Source organism: Stenella coeruleoalba (genome assembly GCF_951394435.1).
Source record: "Stenella coeruleoalba genome assembly, chromosome: 9".
Lineage (NCBI taxonomy): Eukaryota > Metazoa > Chordata > Mammalia > Artiodactyla > Delphinidae > Stenella > Stenella coeruleoalba.
The window spans coordinates 43,977,494-43,999,368 of NC_137155.1; the positions used below are offsets into that span (position 1 = coordinate 43,977,494).

At 37.0% G+C, this 21,875-nt stretch overlaps 1 protein-coding gene across 1 annotated transcript in view; it reads right to left on the minus strand.

Annotated features, from left to right (window-relative positions):
* GLCCI1 (glucocorticoid induced 1) overlaps window positions 1–21,651 on the minus strand; it is a 120,631-nt gene extending 98,980 nt beyond the window's left edge. The window contains exon 1 of the mRNA XM_079932447.1: window positions 20,894–21,651. Coding sequence (XP_079788573.1) covers window positions 20,894–21,335 — 442 coding nt within the window. The 5' untranslated portion in view covers window positions 21,336–21,651. The remainder of the gene's footprint in view (window positions 1–20,893) is intronic.
* Window positions 21,652–21,875: the final 224 nt, after the last annotated feature.

The following is a 21,875-nucleotide window of genomic DNA, read 5'->3' on the forward strand; positions in this document are numbered from 1 at the left end:
TAAAGGTCTGTTTTCTTAATAGAAATTTGCTTCAGTATTTCTGTATTGAGAGCTACTTCCTTGAAAGTTATAGTTTTAAATTTATTATCACTGTTGAAGAGTCTCTCCTTGACCAAACTTTAGCCAGGCTCCTCTGAACTCTTTCCAATTAGGCCCTAAATTTTGGGCTTCTGTGTTCATCTCTGTATTGTCCAATTTTAGCAAGAATCCTACTATGTCAGTTTAACCAGAATCCCCCACCCTCAATATTGATCACGCTGGATATCTGATTAGGTTTCTCATCTCCACCATCCCCCATGTAATATCTGACCACCTGGTCTGCCTTCATTAACAATCCTATTTAGGTCTGTTTAGCCAGAATCCCCCTTATTTTGATGTTTCTTTCCTCTCAGTAATTTTTTATCTACTTACCCCACCCTTCTACTTGGCTATACATCCCCAGTTTTCCTAGTTGTATTCCAAGTTTGAGCCCAATCTTTCTCCCCCACTGCAAAATCACATTACAGTGGTCCCTACAACTATCGTGATAGTCTCCCTGAATAAAGTCTGCTTTACTAATCTTTATCGAGTGTCATGAACAATTTTTTCTTAAACATCACTACCAACATTATGAGTAATTTTCTCCTTGCCTCACGGTTACAGAGAGAAATTTTCAAAATAAATCCTTCCCCCCACCACCAAGAAAAAAACAAATTTAAAGAACTGTGTAACTAAGAATAAAAAAAGTAGAAAGGAGGAGACTGGTATGCCTCTCTAGCCAATCTAATGCACATTAATACTGATCATCTAATCGAATTATTGTTAGATTCAGTTTTCCAAAATCAGCACAGTCTAGGCACCTCACCAACGGCCTTTACGGGCCTTCCTTGCTTAAAATATAAGAAGATAAAAAGTTAGCCAAATACATGGGCCACATAAAATAAAATCATCAAAATCAAATGAACTTCAGATGAGACAGGAAGGACACCAGATCTGAATATGCTATCTGAAATAAAACTAAAGGGCAAAAACTAAAGCCCTCTCAGTGTGAGTAGATTCTGAAACACTAATCAAGACCTGGAATCCTGCCATAGAAGCAATCTAGAAAACATGCCGAAATGACCATATGGCTGCCCTGCAGAAATCTGGAAAGGAACCAGTCAAGAAGCTGACAAGAGAAACAAACATGCTTCTCACCAAATGAGGCCTGACACAGCCTGTAACCTGAGGTCTGTCAAGAAAAACAAACAAAAAAATGTAGTCAAGCAGCCATTTAGGAATGATTCTTCTCTAGGTTATAGCTCACTCAAATTTGTGTCAAATGATACATAAATTGAGATACGACATTTGGAGGAAGGCCTTCAGCCTGTTTTCAAAGAAAACCCAAGAGAGTATCTTCTTGTATCAAGATTGTAAAAGAAAACTTCACCAAGATGGCCATGAAGGCTGGTGACAAGCACTGGAAGAATACACAACAAATTAAGATGGAGTTCTGACATCTGGAATATATCTATAAAGAAATTACATATATGGCAGCTGAGATGCTAAAGATTTTTAAGTTCAATTTTTTCTGGTGGAAAATGGTATTTCTTTAAGGAACCCTGGCAAAGTCATAATTAGTAGAAGAACATTCTATAAACTTTATGAACTTCCAATGAATTCGATTAATAGAGCTTCCAAACATCTAAAATCTTATATAACTAATGGTCTCAAATGTTAAAGAAATAATCACAAAGTATTAGCAGCTATAAAACAATGAAAATAAGATGACCAAAAATGGATATTAATATAGTAAGTGAAAGGAAAGCAAATATTCCTTAACCAGAAGACAAAATGTTTAACAAAATTTTGTTTCAAAGTACTTAACTTCCAGTTAAAGCAATGGTAGAACTTAGAAAATTTTTAACCAAATGAGACAGATCCACTATTATATCCCAATTAAAAAAAAAAACTAACAAAAAAGACTATAATAAAGGCTATAGAATGGGCTATATCTTTACCACAGTATGACAACCAATATTACTGATCAAACTCCTTGATTTTTAAAGTAGGGAAAACTGTGATCTAACAGTTCAAAACAAGCTAAAAATCTTCTTTAAATGACAGAAGCAATGAAAAACCTCAGAATTAGAAAAACTAAAAATGATGTGTTTGAGAGCAAGGAAGATATGAAAAGAGAGGTGATCAAACTCAGGAAAGATTTAGAAATAAAAGAAAAACTTATTTCAGGAATGAAGACTAACTTAACAAGAAGCACAGTGGGTTAATGCCTTTCCAAAAGTAGAAAATGGAACATAAGACAAATTTTAGAATTAAAAGAAGAGATAAAAAGATCTTAAGAGACAATAATTAATATGTAACTTAAGCAAGACTGTCCAACATATGTTTAGTAGGAGTCCCTGAAGAAGACCAAAGCAACAAAGCAAAAAATGATAAAAACTACAATAAAACTCTCCAGGAATAAAAGATAACTTCAAACTACATATTGAAAGACTATACATGTATCTGAGAAAATGATACAGCTGATACAGCCCAAATCAAACACATTTTAATGAAGCTAAAGTGACCTTCAAGTATAAAAACCCATAGATTAAAACTTCTTATAGTCTTGCATATTCTTGCTACATAATACATGAGAACTCAAGGAATATTGTTGCCATAAGTCTGTCCTGAAGAATCTACCAGAGAATAGCTTCAAACAACCAACAGCTTGGAAAGGAATTAACATAAGGGCTCCTGGAATGTGTGAGCCATTCAGGTAGTAACTTTCAAAGGAGAACAGAGTAGCAGAATGCTCAATATCTCTAAGGTAAGTCTTCCATCATTACATGAAAGAAATGACCAGAGAAGGATTGTAAATTCATATAGTTATTCTCTCAGCACATCTGTAACACTAAGAATTTCCAGAATATCTGATAACCAAATGTAGTTATTAAATTGCTTATAGAACCAGATATATATACATATATTTTTAAACATTTTAATATTCCTCCAATATTTTATTGTGTTGACTCTGAGAAAAATTAATGTTAGTCTTAGAGACGTAACCTAGTAGAGAAATTAGCTCCTGCCCAACCTAGTGGAGAAACTAATTGAAATGGAGCATCCATAGTGACTCCATTAATAGAATTTTTGCCCATCCCCTTCCTCTAGAGCTGGCAATTACAGAGTAAGGTTTGAAAGTCAATCCTACAGAAGCCTGCAGCAAGAACCAGGAATGGTCAAGGAACGGGAATTCCTCTTATGGGGAAAGGTGGAGTTTACCATGGGATAAGGTAGAATAATGGGCTGAGGGGCTTGAAGAGAGAGTCATTTGGAAAAAAACAAGATGGAAAGAAGCCTTGAAGAGGACCTTCACCTTGCGAGGAGCTAAATCTATAAGGATCTGCTTTTTGAAGGAACAAAAGTAAGCAGCCTCTGTCCACATCATCCCAGTATCTATGGAACAGGTCAATAAAGAACAAAAAGTCCTAAAATAATTTTCAAGACCAAGAAAGAACTGATTGACTATTAATGTTATGGAATCAGGGTCTTACCACTATTACAAAAGGACAAAACCAAATTTTACCATGTAATACAAGATCTTTATGATGAAGTCTGTATGATGACTATAGTTCCTCTGATCCTGAAAAAGAATCTGAAAATTATCAGCTTTCTCATCTCTTATTTGAATAAAGAATACTGACTTAATATGGCAGAGAAAGCACAACAGTCTCCTAGACAAGTAAATATCTCTTCTTAAATCTATACTGAAAATTTGTAGAATTCTAAATCCAAATACATTTTAACAACATACAATTTATAATGAAAATAAGATGCAAGCATTTAAGTCTAAGTTATAAACATTTTGTTTAGGTAATAAAACCTACAGATTAGCTCATAATAGCATAATAATAAGGTAAACAGTTAACTCCATGGTTAAGTAGAAAAGATTAAGGAGAAAGGCTTAGGAAAAGAGTAACTGCTTAACCTCAATAAGATATGACTGCTAGTCAAGCTAATTTACTGATGGTAGGCAAATGATAAACAGTACTCTGAACTGAAAATACATCTGGATACCACAGATTTGCTTCATGCAAAAGAATCTAGTTAATTAAACCTAGCTGACTAGCTGCATTTTCCCCCACATCGTGTCCCCAAATCCAGCAATGGTGAATATGTTGTTGACGGGGAAATATATAACTACGCTTCTGTAGAATAAACCCAAAATCAATAGGCTCAACAGAATGAAGGCTTCAGAAATAAGAAAACACAGATGTTTATTCTAGCATTTACTTTCATAAATATTGACATCAAAGAATCAAATATGTAGCTGTGAAGCAGTAATTTATCTAAAATTGGATGCTTCATTAAAGCTGGATATGGCCCAAAGCTGCAGGAAACATCCTGAAGGAAAAGGTCTTATACAAATGATACCTTTGTAGAGGCCATGGAGTAAAACAGAACATGGCAAAAACCAGTTCCGTGTTCGCATACACAGGACACCTTCCACCTCAACAATTCTACAAACATTGTGCATAAAAGGTTGCCAGGAAACACTGCCAAGGACTGGGAGCAACTTCAGAAAAAATAAAATAAAACTACTAGTGGCATGACTAAGTGTAGGGGAAAAGTGTCATAAAATATTTTAGAAGAGCATCATATTTTATTCCTCCAGAACAGGCTTAGAACTGGCCATTATAATCTTAGTCAAAAATGGTCTATTGATATTACTGATTGAACTGTACTTCAATCAAAATGGCATTGCCCAGGAGCTACAAATGGACTGAAGTCACAAAGTTCCAGAGTTTGTTATTAGCATCTAAGTTAATTTTTTCCCTTAAATGATGAAAGAACATTGTTCAATCCAAGAACCCAAGAAATGAGTGAACAAATATCAGACTACACTTTTGGATATAGCTTGAATCATTAACAATACCTACAATAGCTAGGGCATTTGTAATAAAAACCTGAACAACACTTCCAGATGTACTGAAAAGACTCTTCTCAACATGGGAAGAAAACAAAACACAGTACAGAAAAGAGGTGGGTCAACTGCATTTTTGTCTGCCTTTTTTCTCCATTCTTTCCTTCTTCACCTCTGACCAGAATTTTTTAAATCCTTTCTATGTAGTGTTTGAGACAGGACAAGTACGAACAATGTATATTCAAACATTATGAATAATACAGTTAACTTCTTTTTCATGGATATGTCAAATCACTCATTTATTTGTCTCTTCCCCCCCATATTTTAACTATTTTACTTTCATTTAAGAATGAAATAAGAAAGTAAAACCTAATATGATTCACTAATCTATTTAGTTTATACTTAAATGATAAATCTAAGACTTATCTACCAGAGGGTGGGCTCCTTCCTAAAAGTAAAGCTCTTGTCTTTTTCTGTTTGTTTCTCTAACAGCTAGCACAACTACTCAAGTTTTGTTGAACCTGTGGATATCAGTTATCCATCCTTTCCTTACTTTTAATGAAATTAATACTCAAAAACTAGAAATCACCTGGCATATATTATGGAACTCATTAGCAAAGGAGCCTTTCTGGAAGAGCCTCAAATAGAATGGCTCCACATTTCTTTTTAATATTCTGTATGTGAGGCTCATCTAAAATCATTGTGAATGAAGTGCAAGAGAGTGACAAAAATAACTTGAAGTCAGATCTCTATCATCCCATTTTCCACATTTACATAAAAGGCTATGATTTCCATGCTTAGGTATTTCACAAACAGGTCATTAATATAGGTTCATATAATAAATAACTCTTCATATAGTGCATATCCAAGAAAAACAACATATTTATATAATATAACAAGACCACTTAATAAGATCACTAAACTTCGTGTCCTGCCAGGCACTCTGGGAGACCATGGATTTATTTCCACATGGCTATCAATTCTTAAAATGTCTCCGAATTGTTTTGAAAATAGTCTCTTAAATTATTAATCAAAGAGTAGTTATAGCATCTTCAGTTAATGAAAGTAAATAGCAAATTATATAAAACTAAATATATTCCACCAAGATCACACAATCGAACTTGATGAAGTATCTCTCGCATATTGACAGAAACACTGATAACAATGGACCACACTTGCCTATGTGATGGATCACACGAGGTAAGAGTGAGACTCCCAAGGTGAATTTTCAAAGTGGCTCCAGTAGTAGCAGCTGGCAGACCACCTTTCTTTAAACTGTGAGGTGCAGTAAAGTTGCTAATGCTAACAGCTACAATTTTTTAAAATTCGTGGCTTATCACAATAAAAACCCAATGTGTATCTTCCTGGCTGACAGATGGCCTTCTATATGATCATTCAGGGATTCAGACTTCCTTCATCTTATGGCTCCACCATTCCCCCAGGGCCTTGGTTGGAGTCCTCTGCTAGATTCTCTGCTTCCAGCTGGCAGATGAGGGAAGAGAATGAATGACGAGGATCAAACTAGTGCTTTTTTATTGAACACAGATGAAAATGTTGTATATCACCAAGCCTTATCTAATTGCAAGGAGGGGTAGGAAAAAGAGTCTTGATGTGGGCCAAGAGGGAGACAAAACAGGGTTTGGTGAATAATTAGAAGTCTCTACTATAGAAGGGCTTAACTCCCTTTGTCTGAATTACCTCGGAGATAGTTTGAGCCAAATTTTAGAGTAAGTCTTGCTAAATTATTACAATTGTCACCATAAATAGAGTGATCTAACTTAATCTAATTTACAGTAATCAGTAGATTACCTTACACTGACACGGGATCTTTGCCTGACAAGGAACAAGTGTGGAGCTATTGAAAGATAATAGCATTTTCAATACAAAGTGAGTTCAGTTTACAAAGAACTTGATGTACACAATCGAGGATGCTGAGATGAGTCTTTTATGTCACGGAAAGGATTATGAACTTCAGAATTTTTTTTTTTTAAAGAAAGACTATATTTATAAAGAAAGACTGTGCAATGGGTAAATTAGAGAGCGGTGACTAATGGCGGGGGAACCACTTAAGAGGCAGCAGTTCTAACAAATCAAGCAATAAGTAATAACGGAGCCATGAGGGGATGGAAAGAAGCTACCAGATTCAGGACATAATTCTAAGGAGATGGGATAAGATATAGTGATCAGTAGGATAAGAGAAATGAGGGAGGAGGGAAAGTTAATAATTATGCTGCAAGGAGGTTAAGAACCCAACCCAATGATGCTCTGGGTCTGAAAGTCTTATTAATAAATTATTGATTTTCTGCTAGTAGCATAGAAAAATACACTAGACCACTTTTTCAAAGCATGTTACCTAAGGGAATATGATATATTCTATGTGAAACATAGGTGGAATATACTTTAAATTAAAACTTCTTATACAGATGGTAACGAGATCAGCAAGAAGGTAAAGAGCATGAGCAAAACATCCAAAGACAATTATAATGATATTTTTAAATATGTGGATATGTAAACTTGCAGGATGTAAGCATTATGTCTGTTTTAATTTGCTATATACAGTTACCACCTAGAAGAATACCCACTCCAGTCAGTAGAAATGCAATAACGACAGGTTTCAACACTTCTTTCAACTTTGAATTTAAATACCAACATAATATTCTGCTCAAAAATCACAAAGCCAACTCCAGCAGAGAAAATGATCATACACTTACTAAGAAAATTAAACTGTAGATAACTGGATTGTCATTCTAAATTACGTTAGATGATTCAGAAAAGGTAATTTATATGTAAACTGATTAATTTGTTTCTCCAAACCCATCCAACAACTTTTTACCAAATAATCCTTAAGTAAATACTTCAAAGAATTCAGCATTTAAGACATGCCTCCAGGGCTTCCCTGGTGGTGCAGTGGTTGAGAGTACGCCTGCTGATGCAGGGGACACGGGTTTGTGCCCTGGTCCGGGAAGATCCCACATGCCGCGGGGCGGCTGGGTCCGTGAGCCATGGCCGCAGAGCCTGCGCATCCAGAGCCTGTGCACCGCAACGGGAGAGGCCGCGGCAGTGAGAGGCCCGTGTACCACAAAAAAAAAAAAAAAAAAAGACATGCCTCCAGAAGGAAATATAATTGTATTATAAATAGCAAATTTCCCCATAACCACAAGGAAGATGTTCAGAATTCTCATCTAGTTAGATTTCCATTGGTTTTATCTTACATGAGATAAGTAAAGTCCCTAAGTCACTACCACTTCGTATATTAAAATTACCTATAGCATTATGAAAAGATGACCATGAATTTCTACTCTATATGAAGAAAGTATCAGGAGCCAGTGATTATCCAGTGATTGTTGAGAAAGGAACGCGAACTTTACAGCATTCTCTCTTTTATACACATACATACACACCACACACACACGCACACAGATATTGTGTAGCCCTTAGGTATAATCAAATTAGGTGACCAATTTTTTTTATCTGTACACAAATTTTTTTAACATTTTTATTTGTAATAGACCCAACCTTAACCAAAATGTCCTCCAATAAGTGATGGGTAAGGAAACTGTGGTACATCCATACTGTGGAATATTGCTCAGCAATAAAGGGAAACAGACTACTGATACTCTGAACTACTGTGACAGATCTCAAGGGCATTATGTTGAGTGGAAAAGAGGCAAGCTCAAAAGGTCACATAGTGTATGATTCCTTCTATCTAACATTCTCAAAATGACAAAATTATAGAGATGGAGAACAGATCAGTGATTGCCAGGGGTCAGGGTGGTAGGGGGAGGGAGTGGTATGACTACAACGGGCAGCACGAGGAGGATCTGAGTGGCATCTGACATCTGTGATAGAACAGGTCTGTATCTTGATTATACTGGTGGTTACACAGATCTACACGTGATAAAATCACACACGCACACACATACATACACACACACACCCCCAATATAAAAATCCTGATTTGATGTCATACTATAATTTTGTAAAATATAACCGTTAAAGGAAAAGTGGGTGAAGGATACGTGGGAGCTCTCTGTATTGTCTTTGCAACTTCCTGTGAATGTAAACTTATTTATTTACTTTTAAATTTTTATTGGGGTAGAGTTTATTTACAATGTTGTGTTAGTTTCAGGTGTACAGCAAATTGAATCTGTTATACATATACATATATCTACTCTTTTTTAGATTCTTTTCCCATATAGGCCATTACAGAGTATTGAGTAGAGTTCACTGTGCTATACAGTAGGTCTTTATTAGTCATCTATTTTATATACAGTAGTGTGTATATGGGTGACCAATTAATTTCTTCGTCCTTAAGTATATACAGAAACTTTAAGTTAAAATCAGACTGTAGGATTATACAATTATAAATATCATAATCCACAGTACTAATCATATTTCTAGTCTAATTATGCTTACTTATTGCCTTGTCCTCCTGACACTGATAACAGTAGCAGGTTTGGTGAAAGTTTTTCATGAAGGAAGAAATATTTCCTCCATTAAGCTGGTTAGGAACAGTTTGGTAGGAAATTATAACTCAAGTAATAACTTTTTTTTATAAGGACAAAATAATCCAGAAGAAAACTTGGAATATTTATCTAATTTAAAAGCATACCTTTCCACAGAGAAATGTGAGAAATAAAATCATTAGTACATATGAATTCTTTCCCTTTTAGGGGTTAATTGAATACAAAATTTCTTAGAATTTTAAAACTCAGACTAGAAAGGAAATGGAAAAGATCTATTCATGTTCATTTATAACAACTTCTTAGGATATTAGTTAATCCTGCTAAATGTCAGTAGAACATTTTATGTAGCAATGAGAAATTACACTATTCAGTAATATATTTTTACAACCTCAGATGAACCTCAATCTTGTGTAACTGACTTCCTAAAAAGTTTGTGTAAATAACACTTTGCTAAATTGAATAATTTTACTTGCGCGTAAATTAGATATTCTCTAAAGCAAACAAACACCCCAAAATCTGCTCTACACTTAAAAATTTTTACATTGCAATAAAGAACAAATTAATATGTAATTTATATTCTCATTGCTTGCTTAGTATAATCATGATCTTTATGATAGATCTAAAAACATTTAGATTTTTCATTGAAAATGCCCACCAAATTTTTGGCATGACGGTTTTTTGAATTTCTCCAAATATAACAGCTTCAGAAGCTGATTTCATGTTAATCCCACCATGCTAGGCCAGACTTTAGCAGAATATTATAATATGTCCAGGCAGCAATATAGCTTAGACCTAGATATAATATAGAAGCCACAAGATAATGCTCTCCTAAGCTTCATCTAATAAGGGAAAAACACATATAAACAAGTATTTGGTATTCAAAAAAGAATACCAAGAAGTGCAACCTAATCTTGAAAGATAAGCACAGAACATAATAATTCCCATACGAAGTCCAAACCTCGGAGAAGATAGTGGGTCAAATTCTTGGCAGATTTTAAATGACTTGACCTTGTTGAGAAAAATGAATGTGAGCACCCCAATAGCACCTAGAATACGTATTCTGTGAGGGTTAAGCAGAGCTCCTCAGACATAGCGGGGACTCAATAAATATTTATTGTGTAAAACAGGGAGAAAATGCATTAGTTTTACTCATCAACATACTGCCAACAACTACAATACCTGAAAACAAAAATTTCTTGAATGAACAGTTATCACTGAAATTACATTAAAGCTACACTCATCTTTGGCCATGTGTTAACCAAAAAGACAAAGAGTGGGCAAATGCAATCAACTGACCAGGTATTTTTCAATAACAGGTCACTTAAATATGTAAAGAAAGAACAGAATTTTAAAATAAGTTTTTTAAAGCTATCTGGCAAAATATTGCAGAATGTTGTGGCTTTTTTCCAAAAACTGATTTCTGAGCATAGTCTAACTCCCTAATTTACAATGCTAAAGAAACTGCATTTAGCAATGTTTGCTAATCCCTGTTTAGTAAGTATTAGACACTTAAATGAAATAACCTGACTTTAAGCAGGAAAAGGACAGTTGATTCTTTTCAGGGAGATGCACCAGAGAACCTCCAAAACACTTTGGAAGAAAGAAAATGACACTGTCACAGAACACTCAAAAATATCATAATTTGTTTATAGACTACCAGCTAATATATAAACAAATCTGTATTTTACTATGATCCTTTTACACATTCGTGGGAAGATCATTTCACAGGTTTACATAAGTATAGCAAAGTTCTTTAAGGTAACTGAGCAACTGAGCTCTACTAGTTTTTGTTATTTTCTAAGATACAAATATTACTTCGTTAATCCAACTTATAAACTGATGTATTTAACTAGAAAAGTAAATAATTACACAAGAAAAGTCATGAGAAACTTCATCACATAGACTTTATATAACACTTTCAGTATCATAAGAATAACAATAAAAATACCATTTCTAATGTTACTTATGAAAGGATTCATGTTCCACACTGACTATCAAAGAGGGCTTAGAGTAAGCACAAGTGACACTGAAAAACGCCACAACATCCTGAAAGAAATGATTAAAATGGAGATTGAAATATCTTTTCTATTATACATCACATCAGCAAACCTAGAAAATGGAAAAGAGCCCAAGAGGCATAAACTGAGAAGATACTGCACCTTGCTGCTTTGCCATGAGAGTGAAATATAAAAAGATACTATTTTGAATGCTGCTAAATTATCAAAGAATGGTAAAAGTTAAGAATCACAATGTTATGGCTGAATGGAGCCTTATGATGCTTTATTATAAATGTAAAGCTTATGTTATCAAATAGGAAAATGCAAGACTCATTCTACCCAGATTTTAAGATTTCATGTGAAAGGCAATTTTAAAAATTAAATCTAAATTGTGTCTTAACAAAGTGGTAAGTACTTTAAGGACCAAGCGGAAGGCTTACTAATGACATAATAAGGTTTTGAAGTGCTATGACATATTTATATACATATCTGAGGCCTGAATCACTGGGAATACTTGCAGCTATTTTAAGTTCTGTGGACCCTAGAGTTTACTGCCATTTAGCTTTCTCTTCACACCCCACCAAAGCTATTTTTGGCCTTTCTGTGACTTAACTGTATAAGCAATGGGATAACCCATTGTGCATGCTTTCCTGCCCCATAATTAATTGGGTTCCAAAAGCAACTTTCACCTGACCCTGAAGTCGGGACTTAAGAGAGTTACATGGCCCTTTGGGCCTTCTGTGCATGCCACCTGATCTTGGGCAGATTACTTAACTTCTCAAGAGAGAAAGAGAAATTATAAAAGTGTTTTATATTGAGTCCCAGTGAAGACTAGTTGCTGACATAAAAGCTCTGTAAATAACTGATTTTACTAAGAATCATCTAGTCTACACAATGCTATAGAAACAATATGGTACTGGCAATAGAAACAGACACACAGACCAATGGAACAGAGGACCCAGAAATAAATCCATGCATATACGGTCAACTAATCTTTGACAAGGGTGCCAAGAATATACAATGGGAAAAGGACAGTCTCTTCTATACATGGTGCTGGGAAAACTGGATATCCACATGCAAAAGAATGAAACTGGACCCTTATCTTACATCATGCACAAAGTTAATTTGAAATGGATTAAAGACTTAAATTTAAGACCTGGAACTATAAAACTCCTAGAAGAAAACATAGGGAAAAAGCTCCTTGACATCAGTCTTGGCAATGATATTTTGGATATGATACCAAAAGCACAAGCAACAAAAGCAAAAATAAACAAGCAACTAAAAAATCTTCTGCACAGCAAAGGAAACAATCAACAAAATAAAAAGGCAAGTTATGGAATGGGAGAAAATATCTGCAAACCATACATGTGATAAGTGTATGGTTTTTTGGATATATACATTTGCTATGTCCAAAATATATATGGAATTCATATAACTCAATAGCAAAAAATACAAATAACCTTATTAAGAAATAGGCAAAGGATCTGAATAGACATTTTCCAAAGATGACATATAAATAGCTAATGAGGGTACACGAAAAAGTGCTCAACATCACTAATCACCAGTGAAATGCAAATTAAAACCACAATGAGATACCACCTCACACTTGTTAGAATGGCTATTGTCAAAAAGACAAGAAAATAAGAAGTGTTGGTGAGGATGTGGAGAAAAGAGAACCCTTGTATAACACTGGTGGGAATATAAATTGGTGGGAATGGAAAACAGTATAGAGGTTCCTCAAAAACTTAAAAATAGACCTATCATATGATCCAGCAATCTCACTTCTGAGTATATACCCACAGGAAGTAAAATCAGTATCTTGAAAAGATATCTGCCCTCCCATGTTCTTTGCAGCATTATCCACGATAGCTAAGATGTGGAGAATCTATGTGTCCACTCACAGAGGAATGGATAAAGAAAATGTGGTATATATATACAATGGAATCTTATACAGTCTTTTAAAGAAGGAAATCCTGCCATTCACAACAACATAGATAAACCTGGAGAACATTTTGCTGAGTGAAATAAGCCAGACAGAAAAACAAATACACAGGGAAAAACAAAAACAAATATGACCTCACTTACGTGCAGAATCTAAAAAAGTCTAATTCATAGAAGCAGAGGGTAGAATGATGGTTGCCAGGGACTGGCAAGTGGGAAAAGTGGGGAGGTCAAAGGGTACAAACTTTCAGTTATGAGTAAGTTCTGGGAATCTAATGTACAGATGGTGACTACAGTCGATAATACTGTATTATATACTTGGAATTTGCTAAGAATAGATCTTAAGTGTTCTCATCACATATCAAAAAAAAAAGGCATCTATGTGAGGTGGTGGATATGTTAATTATCTTGATTGTGCTAATCATCTCACATAGTAAATGTGTACCAAATCATCACACTGTATACCTTAAAATATATACAACTTTTGTCAGTTATACCTCAGTAAATAATAAACTTACTTTTCCTTTAATAAACTTACTTTTCCTTTCCATAGCGGAATCTTTTCCCTACACAACCAAACTCTTAAAAAACCCACCTATATCATTTTAAAGATAGAGAAAATAAGATGCAAACAGTTAAGAACTTACTATAAGTCAAATGTTAGAAGTGGAAATATAACCCAAGTCTCTTGACTCCAAATCCAATATTTTTCAGTATACCTTTCTGTTTCTAAGCTTCTTTTATGGAACCATTCGGAAAATCATTTCTTTGGTCTTTAACTTGATAATTAATTCTAGAGAAAAAAGCCAGGTTATTCCATTAAGGAATAAATGTAGCCACACACTGCTTCATTCCACCTTTTCCAGAAATAAGACAATCCCCAAAGCAAATTTATAGAATCAGTTATAGGGCAACTCTAGTTGTCAGTCAGTGCTCATTCAATCTTATATTCAGTAGTATCAACAGCAATTATTTTATTAGGTATATCATAGGTATTAATAAAGCTAATTAAGCCACAAAGAGTTCATTCATGTCTTGTTTGTTCTGCTCAAGAAAACAATTGTATAATAATTTTAGAAAATGTTTCACTAAATAATTAATATTTTAGTAATATAAAAGTTAAGGTTAGCTATATGGACTATTAACAGAAGTTCACCCTGAGGCCATACTGGCTAAATAAGGGGATATTACTGTCAGTAGTTGATAGGTATTTTATCTTTAGACACTAGGCAGCAAGTTTTAGCAGTTTTTGCCTTCTTGTTATGAAACATCCAGAAGTTTAATGGATTTCTGAATTCTAATAACGTGGAAGACAATTCTGGACATCAACCTTCCCACACAATAATGGATCTCACTAGTTTCTTTAACTCATCCTTATTTTTGGTGAGCCATTATTAAGGTTCACCATAGTTGCATTGCATTAAGTTACAAATATACAGAGTTCAAACCCACAAATTACAGTGATAAATATTAGCTCCTGGTGGGGCTAAATTAACCTAGTACCAGTTGCCAGGACAATCTCTTGAGACCAGAATCTCTGCTAAGTAATTCCTGAAACATCTACCAGTCTACCACCATGTATAACTAACTTTTAATAATCATGGAGAAAAATACTTCTCACTATAATACGATTCAAGAACAGCATAGATTCTAGAAGTACACAGGGCCAGATACAACCAAGTCCATATCCTTGACCCCTCAGGAACCAGGATTTCTCTCACACACACTGTTGCTCATACCCTCCTCTCTGTCTCTCTCCCTCTCTCTCTCGACACATTTTTAGACATTCTGAAAATGTCAAAGCACACCCCAGCACAGTGTAATAGTGCTGTGGAACCAATAGAAAACCTCTTCTTTAGTAATTCTTATAGCTCAGAAATCACAGCTGATGACCAATATCAGTCTCTTTTTAATTAGGAGAAATAGGATAATCCTGTGGAATGAACACTGTATCTGGAATCGGAAGATATGATTTCAAATCCACTTTCTTGCTGAATGAAAGAATATATTGCCTTATATATAGTAAAGCACTCACATGTTTTCTTCCTTTGTACCTACAACAATTAGAGATACAACATAATATTGGGGAGGTTATTGAGTTATTCATGAACTTGCCTCGTCCTGCAAGCTGCCACAATAACATTCACCTGAGGTAAACAACACTGCTTAAAGGTATCTGCATGTTTGTTCCTACAAAAATGAAATACTAGAAAAGTATTTTTCCACAGTTTGTTCATAATTAAGTATAATCCTGTTTTCTTTAGAATTACTATAAATCCATTATAATTTGTTTTGCAGAATAAGCACAAGTATTATCCTTCTAGAATCAACTGGATGATCCATAGAGTCATGGTCAGTTCCAGGGGTTCAGATGAGGGGTAGAAAGGGAAAGAGACTGGCTTCTGGCTCTTCCATCAGTTTCTCACTCAGGTTTTTCACATCAATAGGTGAGTAGTGTTCTCTCTTTCCTCCACTTAACTTTTGGCAAACCCAGTTAGAGACCATCATCAGATAAGCTCAACCTCTTGTTAAAATAAATAGAATATAGGACAGAAACAGCATCAGTGATTTGGTTTCTTTGACATTTAATGAGAGAACAAAATTATATATTGAAGACAAAAGACAACAGTGCCAGGCACAGACCCAGGACAGGTGCTGTGAAAAAGCCTATCGTGGTGGTGTCTGGGGATTTAAACTCTGGAGAAAAGACTAAACTAAAATTAAGAATAACAAAGTCATTAGTATATACTTCTTGGCAGATTATTAGCTGTATGTGGAAGCTTTGATAAAACAGGCTTTTAGCAATGTTTTAAATTTCAGATTTAAGAAAAATCCTCTCCTACTCGCCATTTGTTGAACACTGCCGTTTATTTCCATTGTTATTCATTGCTATGGAGCCCAATTACTCCTTTGTTTTCTTATTCACATTTAGTCCACATTATCACAGATAAAAATCACAAGGATACCATTACCCTTCAACACTTCCCCAATGTATAAATCCTAATTTGCATTAAATCCTTGAAGCAACATACGTTGCAGTGAATGAAATGTCCTTCTGTAAAAAGTACTGTAAATAATGAAAGAATTTTTAGTTCAATATATATACACGACTTTACATACAGCTAAACTGTCCAAGGTGCTTTTATACACCCTAGGTATACAATATTCAATATGCTTAGAATAATAGTTATTCAAAAGGAATATAATCTTTGAACATAAAACAGTTTAAGAATAAAAAAACTTCTATAAATTCACTTATCTATTTTGCTATTAACCCACTGATGTAGAAATTTTACGTACCATAATTAATGGGAAAAATTAATGAACGCTGCTGATACTCTAGTTCTCAAAGGCTGAAAACCTTTCCCAAAAATCAGTATCTGAAACCTGTCTCTTTAGGAAAAACAGTCAAAGCTTTAACTGTTTTCAGTCTAGTATAAGAAAGCTTTGAAGCAAGTTAACTCTAAGCACCCAAGGAAAACTATTTTTAAAAGTGGGGGGGACAAACGGAGGACCTTAATTTTCAACAATATCGGCCTGAGAAGTAACTTTATAAGAGAATGTCTGAGTATCTTTAAAAAGAGAGAGAAAAAAGTAATTAAAAATGTTGGAAGTCCACAAACTGAGCATAGCAGTAAAAATGACTCAAGAGGGAAAATTTAATGAAAAATAAAAAACTGAAAGCAAATTAATTGATCAAAACACAGACACACACACATACATGCACACACAATGCAGGCAGTCATTCAGCATTATATGCTAGCTGGCTTTGTATTTTCTTTTAAAATATAATCATAACTTCTCAATGTATAAAATAAGGCTCTCAAGGTACTCATGAAAAATTCTTACCAAATTTCACTCTAGAGTTAATGATATTAGGCATGTTAAATCAGGAATCAACACATGCTATTTTCCACAGCAGGAACTATATAAATTACAAGCTCTTCCATGTTTTTGTTATTAGGTTTGGTACACTTAAAAATAAGCGGTATTCTACATCGAGTGCTCTAACGCAACTGTTTTTATATCTTTTAGAATTTATATTTCATCTCAGTGCTCAATCCTTACAAAAAAACACAAAAAGACCTGCAATTGCTATTTACTGTCTTGCACAATAAAATTGTATCTGTTCTGTTTTTGAATTCATAGATTTTGCTTTATGAAGTTTTCAGAAAGAAGCAACTTTATTATATTTTCATTGTTACTCATGATTTTAGCTTAAAGATCATTAATTTTAACACTAACATCCTGCTATATTCTCATTTGGGTTGTTCTATTTATCTCAAAGGTAGACTTATGTATTACCATTACAAAAAAATAACTATTTGCATAATACTTTATGATTTTACATCTATTACAAACACATCACAGGGAGCCTGAGGATGCATTCAGTAGCTTGTCATTCACCACTTCAAGACCCTTCAGAACTAAACAAGGAGGAGGGTGACATTTTGCTAAAGGCAGAAGAAATGAATATAAATAACAAACTTTGAAGTTTTAAAAATACAAAAGAAAATTTTAAAAATGCAAACAAAAATATGATCATATGCATAAACAATATAATTTCAATTTTTAAAACTCCATGTCCGCTATACAGAGCAAGGTGTTTGGAGATTTATATATCTTCTATTATGATACCCACTGAAATTATCTAAAACTGTGCTACAAAAATAGAGAAAATTACCATCTTCTTGCTAGATTTTATAAATATATTAAAATTGTGCCTATTTACATAATTCAGCTTTTCCTCAGCCTTGTGAAATAATCTGAGTATCATTTCTTTATTATTCTAGACTTAACCCTAAAAATGTGCATATTAAGAATGTTTCAGAGGGAGATAATGATCTAACATGTTAAGAAATTATGTTGTCTCATAACTTCTTCTTGGTAAAACAATTACAAAGAAAATTGTTTACATCTTCTGTATTTTCTTCCATAACCACCAGTCCAGATAAAAAAATACTGAATGCTGTTATGTCACCTTTAGTCCAAATGCTCATAGCACTTGAAGCTTCTTGTAAGCAATATGCTTCTATACTAAACACATATCCCTGAGCTACCACCTACCTAATTTAACAGTTTTAAATGTACTTTCAAATACAGCGTAATACCATCTTAAACATACACACACATACATACATATACACACACACACACACACGGAGTGTGCAGAAAAGGAAGGAGGTGGAGAGCAAGAAATGGAGCACGTTGTTGTTTTTCATTCATGCAGTATAGTGATGTCAGTGTCTGCAGCAGCAGCAGCGGCAGGAGCCTTGACCTGTGGAGGCTACAATCCACTGAAGTCAGAACCTTGCAGAATTCAAAAGAAACTGAGTAGATAATTGTTTGAAAAATTGTTCAACTGTTCATAGCATGAATTTTAAATAGATAAGTAAAAAGAACAGATTAGTTGTATAGTTTTAACTTAGGTAGAGAGGAGCAAGGCGGGATGTGGAGAAGTAACAGAAAGGTAATATCATCAGGGAACTGGGGGCAGAAGAACCTACATTCAAAATCATTTCAGTGTAAGAAACTGACAAAACCACCTGGTGTTAAAAACAGCAGAAAGGCCTCTTCTGTTCCCAATACAAGCTCTCTGATGCAAATCTGTCTCCTGAACAACCAGAGTCAGAGAAGTGTTTTCATCATGATTGCGTTAAAATTGCATTAAACTCAGATGTGACATACTACATACAACAAAGAGGACAGTTTAAGCCCGGTCACAAATTTCATTAAAACTACTTGATGATGGACCTTGTAATTCCTAAGCAATTAAGACTTTTGAAGGATGCAGAAAAACAAGTTGTACTATGATCTGTTGTAAGATGTGTTTATCAACAAAAGGGGAGGAGGTACTAGATGACCAATATATTGTTGCAGCAATTGCTGAAACTACTCACTATGCCCACAAAACCCTCTGAACACAGTCTTTCTGCAGTGCTTATTTTATGGCTCTTACATTAGTCCCTAAAAGAAAATCCCAAAACTCAATCTATGTACTGTTGAAACTAAATCACTCAAAAATTTATGTAACTGCTGCCTTCTTTTCATTCTGTTACCTCTCATTTCATACAGTTCTAGAAAATGTGCAAAGGAGTTGCATATGGCATTAATCTGTTAGAAAATGGTGGCCTTTTCTATAAAATACAGCCAAAGATGTGTGTTCAGTTGTGGTCATTATTAGGGCGATCACGTTGTTTTCATTCATTCATTCAGGATTTGCTGGAGGATGTCAGTTTCTGTAGCTGGCTTGACCTGGGGGAGGAGTGGGGGAGCAAATTCCTTCTGGTGCATACTGATTACAGGATGTATTTCTCGGTGCTCCTGTACACATACCACTGCACTACATCCTACCCTGCCTCACCATCAAGTGGTCTGAAAACAAGGGCCTCAGCAACATGCTAATTACAGGTCAGAAATATTAAAACAAAACACCAAAACTGCAATCTATCTTAACACAATCACTTTCTCCAAGTCTAAGACCTTCATCAAGAAAACTCCATTAAAAAAATTACACACACCACATAAAAACTGCACAGGCTCCACAGTGATTCCCTTCCAAGCAGAGATTTTTCCCCTCGGTATGATCCGTTCTCTCCACAATGCAGCAGCAGCATCTGTAGCCCTAGCGTGGTATCTAATAACATGAGCTACTCCTCCCTCCCTTATGAGTTTTACATCCTTGTTTTGGCTAAACTTCCTTTTCTCCCCCAGAACTAAACTAGATCATTCACCGTGTCCCTAAACATAAACCAAACCGCCCCAAAACACAAAACATTAAGGGAAGCCGACAGCATCCACCAGTTCACCATTACCTTTGACACCTAAGAAAAACGAAACTTGAGATCCTTTAACAGCTCAACTGAACTGTTAAGTGTACTTAAAAATAGAAGGAAAAAAGTGAGCACACTCCACAAATAGGTCCTTAGAAATTTACCATGAAAGTCTTGAGTTGGGCATAAACTGTTTCCAGTGCAGTACCGCCCTGATGCATATGACTATATAAAGTAGAGAAAAGAGGGAGCCCCCCCCACAAAAAAAAAGCCAAACCAAACACTGTACACTTCAATTGCACATCCAAAACTGTCCCCTCTACACACCCAACAGGATATCCTTACATCATAACTGGTGCCTCCACCTCCCCACCCCCAAAAAAGAAAAAAAAAATTATCCCGGTAGGCACAGACACATTATAGGAACTTTGTAGGAAAGCACAAAGAGGCTGTAGAGATTACAACCACCACCTTATCTGCTGCCGGAGAGTTTGTGTGCGTGTTTTTTTAAGTGTTTCGCCCAGCTCCTCCTTCCCCCACTACAAACAGCAAACACATGAGTGAGCTAATCAGCTCTTAAACTGAAAAACCTTTCGATACAGGCGAGTGATAGAAGATAAAGCTGAGGGGCGGCAGGAGGGTCAAATAAAAGTTGCTCCGCAGTTTGCTCATCCAAGCCCCGCAGCGACCGCAGGGGGGTGAGGTTCCCAAAGCCGCTTTCACACCTTCGATAATGCACTAGCAAAGAGAAGCCCGGAGAGGCTGAAGTTTCCACGGAGGGCACCGTCGGGGAGACGCAGCCCGGGAGGACAGAAAGGTTGGGCTCGCTACCTCTGCACACGGGCGAGCCGGGGCTCCGTCGCTCAGGTGAGTTGCTCCTCCGGTGGCTCTCTGGGGACCGTCTCGGGCGGCCCTTGGCCCGCGGCGCCTGCTCGGTCGGGGCTGAGGTCGGCGGCGGCGTCGGGCTGGGCGGGCTGGGGCCGCGGGCCGCGCCGGGCCCCGGGAGGCTGCCCAGCGAGGCGGCGGCAGCGGGCGGGCGCGTGGGACTGTGCTGGCTGCCCCGCAGGAGCTGGTAGGGCACCGTGGCGCGAATGGGCTGCAGCAGCCGGCCGGCTCCCGCAACCGGGGCGCAGCTCACGCCGCCGCCGCCCGCACCGTTCCCGCTCCCGGCGGCGGGGGTGGCGGGCGGGGAACCCGCGGCGCTGCGCCGCATCCTCTGCGGCGGGGGATGAGGAGTCTGAGAGGAACTGGAAGAGGAGGAGGCAGTGGACATGGTGGCTCCGCGGGCCCTGGACGATGCCGGCCAACACCGAGGCGCGCGAGCGTGTGGGAGCCGGCGCGATAGTGCGTGCGAGTGTGTAAGGGGGAGGGGCGGGGGTATCGTGGAGGGGGAGGAGTCTCTCGGCTCCCCCTTCGCAACGCGCACCCCCGCCGCCTCAGCGAGGGGGGAGGGGAAGGCTGCGAAAACAAACGTCCAACGGCCCCAACCGCCCGACCGGGCTCGGTGTGGCGGTCACGGCCGGGGCCGCGAGGAGCCCGGAGCCGCCGCCGCCGCCGCCGCCGCCGCCCCGGGCATCGCGCTGACAGGGGAAAGGGGCAGCCGCCGGGATCACGCAGATCCGCGGGGCTGCACGCGCAGGAGAGGCCGGCAGCTGCAGGAAGGGCCGGGACCCCTGCTTCTGGGGACCTGGTAAGGGTAAAGGGCCTCGAGGTGCCTGGATGAACGCGAAGCCGCGCCACCGCAAACGCCGCCGCCGCCTCTTCTGCCCGCTCCTCACTCCATAAGGCACCTAACCCCTCAACCCGTACCCCG